Raw genomic sequence first — 7988 nt, 5'->3', positions numbered from 1 at the left:
GTTGTTGTTATTATTTTCTCTCTAAAGCGGATTACATCAATTGAATAGCGCCGACACGGCGGCAATCCGTTGTGCCGTGTTCGCCAAATCGCCTACACTTTTTCGTTTGCTTCCGCACGAAACGCATGCTACTTTTCTTTTTACCCTTTTAAAAATAACGAATTACCTCCTCAGTTATTTCAAAGTACATCTCTTTCGGAAGTTATATTTGAATTCTCGAAATATCCGTCCTGAAATTACAATGTGATAATTCAGTTGAGAAATCAAAACTTCCTAACAAAGCCCCTATAATTAGAGATATTTTTTTATGCCCGCAGAAACACAAACTTCTGTTGGGAGATGCCTTTCCTTCTCTTTTTCCCCCTTTAAAATGCTTCACTGCTTAAGGAGGAGCCAAAAGTGGAACGATCTCCTCTTCTCTTCTCAGCTTTATTGCGTTCTTCTACCTTTGAGCTTCCTCCACCAGATCTAGCGTTAGGGCTTCCTCCTGCGAGCGTAAGGAGTTCAGATGGGGCAGCAGACTCTCATCTACAGCTTCGTCGCGCGGGGGACGGTGATCCTGTCGGAGTACACCGAGTTCACCGGAAATTTCACCAGCATCGCCTCCCAGTGCCTCCAGAAACTTCCCGCCGCCAACAACAAGTTCACCTACAACTGCGACGGTCACACATTCAACTACCTCGTTGAGGACGGCTACAGTGAGCTCCTGCCCTTGCGTTTCATTCTGTGGTTATTTTGACTTTAAGTTTGTAGCTCGATCTGATCTGTTCTTGTTTGACTGTTTATGCCTTGTTGTGTTCATCTTGAATTTTTGGGTTGACTTCCTAGTCAGATTCCGATGATTGATGGTAAATTTTGAGGAATTAGGTTTTTTAGTTACATTCTTTTGGTATTTGGGGAAGAATAACGGATTACATTGGTTGCTTCCTTATGTATGGCTTGGAATCCTTTGACTCATACGATTAGGTGGGGGAAGAAACAATTGATCTTAAGATGCATCTCAAAGTAATGAAGGGTGGCCTTAGTATTATTATTATGCGGTAGAAAGAAATTTAACTAGTTCAGAGAAAATTGGATGAGATGTTCAACTTTGGCCCTTTTCTCTGGATATTGTTGAGATGCTAGTAGCGGTCATAGCTATCAATGAGCTAAAAGATCTATAGAACAGTTTTGTGGAGTGAAATTTTTGGCATACAGCATAAATATCTCTAGCTGCTACATGTTCTTTTTGTATAATTGCACTTTACCTGCCTTTATCTCTCATGAAGCTAATTGTTTTTTCTCCTTTTTTGCGGTAGAGAAACAATTATTAATTCTTCTACTCCGTGATGTGTGTATTTTCACTCATTTTAATGTAAAATTGTGCAATTTATCTATACAATCATTTTACAAAGCAATCTATGTGATTGCTTTAGCCATAATACACTTATGAAATGGTTCGCTGCAGCACACATGCATATGCAGTCACTTATCTAATATCTCTAGATCCAGTTAGTTTATTAGTTCAGCTTGATCTTTAGGAATATATGAAAGAGATTTAATAATACAGTTTATGTTTAATTAATGCTAATATAATCAATTGGCAAAGAAGAGGCCACTTTCACTTGAATTTTGGATGTGCTTCAAAAATGATTGAAATCTCCATCCAATTAGATATTTATCATAGATCTCTATGACTAAGATATTTATTATAGATCACTATGACTAAGTTTCTGTGATCTAATTGCGCATATGCTGAAAACTACAAAATAATATGTAAGCACTCATTAGTATTCTTAAGAATCGTTTGAGGAAATGATGCCATTATCATTTTCCTTATTGATTCCTCAAAACCATCAGAATCATTTATACTCTCATTTAAATCAAGTTGCTTGCTATTATGTATTTTTTTATTGAAAAAAATAGAGTTTAAGACCTCTTATTGTTTCTACACTTTATTTAAATCTTATTCCTATCACTTTGTTGATTCTTTTTTTTTCCTAAAAAAAACAGAATATTAACTGGATAATTTATCATGTTCATGCACAATCTATTCATCAAAATAATATATGTATTTGAATGTAGTAAATTAGAATAATTTAGGTGGATTGAAGATTTGAATTGAATTTTGTGAATTATGCACAATGTGGTTCATTATCTCTTATGTGCCTAGTCTATGCATATACATTGCATCTATATCTTCAATTCATGATAATCAACATATAGAATATGCAATGCAAAGCACTAGTGCTTATAGAAATGCATCCCGGTAAACTGCTTTTTGGAAAACAATGTTGATCCATTCCTTGTGTCCAATTCCTATTCTAAACTTCTTTACGAAACATTGCAGATCATATTTAAAGTGTTCAATACCTATCCTGAATTTGTTTTTATGAACTATGTTTGGATTGCAAGGAATGTTGAGTATCTAGACATAATTATACTTGAATGATTGACTATTGCCATTGAGGAACTTTGTTCCAAGTATTTATAGTTGGCAGCCCCATAAACTATTTTCCCAAACAATGCACGTCATATTTCCAGTTTCCACTACCCATCCTGACATTGTTTTTCTAACTAGGTTTTCGACTACAAGGAGTGGAGTATGGAAGGATAATTATAGTATAACGGAAAATTTGACAATTTCTATTGAGAAATTTGGATTTTAGTATATATAGCCGGAGACATGTTATGCCAATATGTGATTATGACAAGAACTTATATGATACTACTGTAAGCAAATTTTGTTCCCTAAATAGGTAAATCTCATGTATTTGGTCATCTATCAATAACAAGAATGTTCATACAAAATTATATCAATCTTTGTCAGCTAAATATCTCTATTCAATCTATTTTCCCTATAATCTTAATCCCATTATATCAATGGGAGATTTTGTTAGCCACTTCCGTTCATCCTTCCCCATTATTAAGTAATTGATGTTGTTGTGAATTCCTTAAATTTCTCAATTCAGTCTCAGCGACATTAACTGATATTTGATGTAATGGGATATCTTGGTTTTGTTTTTTTGTTTCACTTAGCTTTTTTTTTCTGTGGATTGCAAATGAGAAACTTTTTATAATTTTGTCTGGTTTACATACTATATATGTACTAAGTTGATAATGCATTTTTGTTTTCATAAACTGGTGCTTTTTTAGTTGATACAAGCTTCATATCAGTAAGGGCACTGTAACCTATGCTTGTTGACGTAAAGAGTTGTGGGTTTTCCTATCTTTTCTAGGGATCTTGCAAACAAACCTGTCAATTTTACTCATCTGTGATATTCCAGCAAATGCCTTTTTGATGTAATATTTGCTACTTGTGACAGAGCGGATGGAGTCTATCTTTTTTTCTTGGATTGCCTAAATTTTTATTCACTGACCAATCTAATTGTACTTGACATATTTGTCCATATACGGATATACCTCGCATTGCCCATGAGCTGGCTTACTACTATGATCTGATATCAGACATCAATTTTGCAGCATATTGTGTAGTTGCAGTTGAGGCAGCTGGCAGGCAAATTCCCATTGCTTTCCTTGAGAGAGTTAAGGAGGACTTCACTAAAAGATATGGAGGAGGAAAAGCTGCAACAGCTGCAGCCAACAGTTTAAACCGAGAGTTCGGGTACCTTTTTAGTCTAGCCAACTAAATATGGGCTTTTGCTCAAGCATAGTTAACTAGAACCACTGACTTTCATTTACATCTCAGGTCCAAGCTTAAAGAGCACATGCAATACTGTGTGGACAACCCTGAGGAGATCAGCAAGCTGGCAAAAGTGAAAGCTCAAGTTTCTGAAGTAAAAGGAGTCATGATGGAGAATATTGAGAAGGTAGGAAATATCGCTGTTAAACACTCCAAACTGATAACAGAAATCAAACATTCCAAGTTGCCATATTGTTCTAGATATTTATTTCGGTCTCTACTGATCATAGGTGCTTGATCGTGGTGAGAAAATTGAACTGCTAGTTGATAAAACTGAAAACCTTCGCTCCCAGGTAACGATTGGCAGTGGCAGCACATGTTGCTTGATTTGAAGTTTCAGCACTGTCATTCCATGGTTTTAATTCTCATTTGTCCTGTGATTTGTGGTCAGGCACAAGATTTCAGGCAGCAAGGAACAAAAATGAGAAGGAAAATGTGGCTACAGAACATGAAGATTAAGCTGATTGTTTTGGCGATCATTATCGCCCTAATTCTGATCATTATCCTGTCCGTTTGCCATGGCTTCAAATGCTGATGACCTGATGCTTTTGGGAATATCGATATTGATTGTTGCTCAAACAGAATTGTTAAATTGATGATAATATATGATCTAGGGCATTATGTTACAGGTGAGAGTTTTACTACTTAGACAATTTCTTATGAAATCAGATAAGATCGACTACATATGACTCGATATATTTCAATGTATTTCTTACTGCTAAGAGAGTTGATTCCTGTGATTTGAAAGTAGCATATTGCCCTTATTTATTGTGTTCCGTTCTAAGAAGTAAAAATTGATGAAATAGCGGCAGCCACGCAAAAGAGGAAATAAAGAACCTTGAATCTCCTGTTTTCCTTGGCTCTCTTGCACGGTGAATGCATCTGTGTAACCTTCAAGATCGACCACTGTCAGCTTAATTAAACAAGTAGGTTTAATATGTGCACGGTGAATGCATTTTCGTCCATTAATACTTGGAATTGAAAATGTTTGAAGGAACCGCAGATTGAACGCAATGATTTACACATGAGACTTAAAATTATATATTAAGATTGCTTCTACTCGAGCTGATGATTGAGGTTTCAATACAGTTTAAAATCAGTGTTGTACGACCATCAGAAAATGGAAACTACAAAAGTATTTTTTGCATTTATTATATTGCATGAATCTTATGGGTCATTAGATTCAAAAGCTAATAGCATTCGTTAACAAGGCAATGCTAACACAGCAGAGGCACCTTGAATCAGTTCGAGTCATTCCATCATCCATTCTCTGCTGAACAAGATTTAGGAAACTAGTCAGCCCCTATGGAGAAACAAATGCTCGGCAGTAGCATCCTCAGCCAGCGAAGAATGAGAATAGCCTTGACAATAAACCGGCTAGAAGTCATAAACATCATTCAGTTGGATGCCTAAGCATGCCTGCTTTAAGGGAGGGTCAGCATGTGGTCCTTCTAATAAGCTATTTGCAATTGCTCCATAAGCTGCCTCGGTCAGGTGAATGCCATCCCAGGAGACTGAGCGAGATGGATCACTGCAAACCTTTGCATTTATGTGGCCACAAGCAGCATTTGGGTTGACGCCATATGGGCCATCGCTTCCGCAGCATGCACGTAGAGGAAACTTAAATCCTACAATCACAAAGATATCGATAAATCAGGATTCTGTCATAGAGTCGTCGTGTTCTTTTGAGCACGCATTAAACTTTCCTGGGACATCCCTGCGCTGAAAGGAACTGGATCTAAAGTTGTATCAGTTTTGTTTTCCTAAGTCACATTGACTTTAAGTAACTCATAAAACTTAAAAGCTGCTGATCAAAACATAATTTATGCAGATAACTTTCAGATATTTCTCTCGGTACAGCCATTTTCGCTATTGAAGAGAAATGGAGTTCAAACAGCATGCTAGATTTGCTACCAATCAAAATTTGGCTAGATTAACAAGTGTCAGAGGTTGCATTAGACTCAAAATGCATCCTCATATTTTATCAGATGATGAATAATCTAGTTTCACATTGTTATAGGTACTAAGACAATCTTATTCCAAGTTAGACCTAACGACAAGAAGTTCTATGACATCTTCCAATAGATTCTAAAGCATCAAAGTCCCGGGCTAGCGTCTGAAAAACTATTGTGCACAATATGTCAAGAACTTAAAACATGGTCAGTAAACTTCACTAAAAACAACTGAAAGATGATTAGTAATATTTATCTTTTGTCTGATAGGAGCGAGAGAGACACACACCGAAGACATGTGGAGCGCGGAAGAAGCTTAGCATGGCATCATAGTAATTAGCATAAATAATCTTCACTTGTGGATGAAGCTTCCGAAGCCGATCCAACTCCTCCTTGAGCAAGCGGTTATGGTACTGAGAGAGCTCATTCAACCATTTGATGCAGCTTGTTTCTGACTCATAGTATTCAACATTCTCAGTCTTGTAGATATCTAAATACACAGGCACACATCCAATCGGGAAGTTTCCCGGAACCAACATTGTCTTTGCCCCAAGACTGATTAACTCCTACTCCAATGAGAAAAGAGATTTCATTAAAGATCAAGAACATTAATCTAAGAACTAGAAGTAAAACAATAATCATAAGCAGAGGCCTCACATTGATCGCTGAACTAATTGAACCAATTACGTCAGGAACAAAGCTTCTTATTTCCTCCACTGTTCTTCGTTGGAAGAATGGATGGTTGTAGTCATTCCCACCAATCTCTCCCATCAAGATTAATGAACTATTCAATACATCTTTCGGATCTGGCATAACATACACAAGATTCACAATTTAAAGAGCCTCTTTTCATATAGTTCTTGGCTAATATAGCTAACAGAAAAATTATATTTTCAATGAAATTAAAATCTGTCTAAATATCTCTTCGAGCTATGACCTTAGCCAACTGAATCTCAATCCATTTTTGCAAGGTAAAATAAAACTATATTTGTCTTCATAAACTTTCTCTACTTTTGGTAATTCTCTCATTCACAGCAAATCTGTCTTATCTTATCAACAATCAATTTTTCTTTTCTTTTAGGCAAATACTGTTTTCCATTCAACCTTTGTTCAGTGGATGTCATGACACAACACCTAATCAAACTAAAGCCTAGCTCAAGTTTCATGTCAGCATAACTTAGACAATGTAAAAAAAAACAATTTTTTTTTTATCATTCTTATTCTCTTTTTCCCCTAATCAATGTTAAGCAAACATGGCCCAAAAGTTGGATGCAACACTAGGAACAAGGGGATAATTTTGTCATGAAGTCAATTATAGACGATGGGTGAGTCAAATAGTAAGATGGATTTGTCACAATCATAAAAAGATAAAGAGGATTCATGTATCTAGTATTCAACTCACATAACCATAAGCATAGGCATACCGTGACCAGGAAAAATCGAAGGCAGCAATTGCTTGAACAACCCGATCTGCACATGCAAGGATCTGTCGGTCCAGGTAGCTTGAATCCCCTTGGCTCTAAAGAAGGACAGATCGAGCGCAGTGGCTCCAGCGACCGCGAAGTTAACCCCTTTCCGGAAATCCTCGCCGCTCCCTCCGCCGAGATACGGCGGCACCAGAGGCAACCCCAATCCTTGCGCTGCACAATCCGAGAGCGCAAATCAAACATTTAGCCAACATTCCTCTTTCCGTGAAAGTTTTCGATCGACATTCTAGGGAACAAATGGGATAAAATGGTTGCGAAAGACGTACCGATAAAGTCGATCATGAGGCGGCCGTCGGAGAAGCGGCCGGTGGGGCGCTGGAAGAAGGTGCGTCCGTAGGGGAGGTTCCCGGTGGGGCCGCCCAGGGAGCCGAGGCGGATGGCGTTGCCGGTGTCGGCCAGGGAGTCGCCGAAGCTGTAGATGGAGGTGAAGCATTCGGCGGCGACGAGGGGGAGCGCGAGGGAGAAGGAGAGCAAGAAAGAAACGAGGAGATGAGGCGGAGCCGCGGCCATGGCGATCGCGAGAGAGATGGAGAAGGCGGCGTTGACCAGCTGCCGAGGAACTGGTCAGTTTTAGTAACCGGAAGCCAATCACGCGAGAGTGCAGTACGACGGCACGCATCAGTCTGAATATCATTAAGGTAAATTTCTTCCTATCTGGTCCTGATTTTTTTTTTATTTTTTTTATTTTTGAGAAACTAGAAAAAAAATGATATAATTTTAAAGGAAAAATAAAAGAGCATCCCTGTTTTTTTTTAATCATTAAAGTGACATCTGTATTTTATTTTAAAAGGGCATCTAACCGTCAACATGTTAAAATGATATAATTATCTCGAAAACACTAGCTGCGTTTAGTAGGATGTAATTTAC

General features: G+C 37.7%; 2 protein-coding genes across 2 annotated transcripts; one reads left to right on the top strand and one right to left on the bottom strand.

The window, feature by feature from the left end:
* Nucleotides 1-372: 372 nt before the first annotated feature.
* LOC121981866 (vesicle-associated membrane protein 721) lies at nucleotides 373-4404 on the top strand. The gene is made up of 5 exons (XM_042534625.1): nucleotides 373-698; nucleotides 3463-3604; nucleotides 3689-3809; nucleotides 3913-3975; nucleotides 4074-4404. The coding sequence occupies exons 1-5, from the start codon at nucleotides 509-511 to the stop codon at nucleotides 4215-4217; spliced, it is 660 nt and encodes a 219-aa protein (XP_042390559.1). The 5' UTR covers nucleotides 373-508; the 3' UTR covers nucleotides 4218-4404.
* Nucleotides 4405-4803: 399 nt separating this feature from the next.
* LOC121981864 (GDSL esterase/lipase At1g28600-like) lies at nucleotides 4804-7741 on the bottom strand. Its single transcript, XM_042534623.1, has 5 exons — nucleotides 7388-7741; nucleotides 7059-7274; nucleotides 6292-6440; nucleotides 5924-6200; nucleotides 4804-5310 (listed from the first exon to the last, which is right to left on the bottom strand). Exons 1-5 carry the CDS (start codon nucleotides 7629-7631, stop codon nucleotides 5060-5062), a joined length of 1137 nt encoding a protein of 378 aa, XP_042390557.1. The 5' UTR covers nucleotides 7632-7741; the 3' UTR covers nucleotides 4804-5059.
* Between the last annotated feature and the right edge of the window lie 247 nt (nucleotides 7742-7988).

This window comes from Zingiber officinale, chromosome 5A (genome assembly GCF_018446385.1).
Source record: "Zingiber officinale cultivar Zhangliang chromosome 5A, Zo_v1.1, whole genome shotgun sequence".
Classification (NCBI taxonomy): Eukaryota; Viridiplantae; Streptophyta; class Magnoliopsida; order Zingiberales; family Zingiberaceae; genus Zingiber; species Zingiber officinale.
This window is presented reverse-complemented; position numbering and strand designations above follow the sequence as displayed.

What these genes read in the sequence shown, in the direction of transcription:
- LOC121981866 (XM_042534625.1), top strand. Translation starts at nt 509, where the DNA reads ATGGGGCAGCAGACTCTCATCTACAGCTTCGTCGCGCGGGGGACGGTG. An exon ending in CCTCGTTGAGGACGGCTACA is followed by an intron (nt 699 to 3,462) that starts GTGAGCTCCTGC and finishes TCAATTTTGCAG; the next exon opens with CATATTGTGTAGTTGCAGTT. An exon ending in AGTTTAAACCGAGAGTTCGG is followed by an intron (nt 3,605 to 3,688) that starts GTACCTTTTTAG and finishes TTTACATCTCAG; the next exon opens with GTCCAAGCTTAAAGAGCACA.
- LOC121981864 (XM_042534623.1), bottom strand. Translation starts at nt 7,631, where the DNA reads ATGGCCGCGGCTCCGCCTCATCTCCTCGTTTCTTTCTTGCTCTCCTTC. An exon ending in CCTCATGATCGACTTTATCG is followed by an intron (nt 7,275 to 7,387) that starts GTACGTCTTTCG and finishes CGGATTGTGCAG; the next exon opens with CGCAAGGATTGGGGTTGCCT. An exon ending in CCGCGCTCCACATGTCTTCG is followed by an intron (nt 5,311 to 5,923) that starts GTGTGTGTCTCT and finishes TTGTGATTGTAG; the next exon opens with GATTTAAGTTTCCTCTACGT.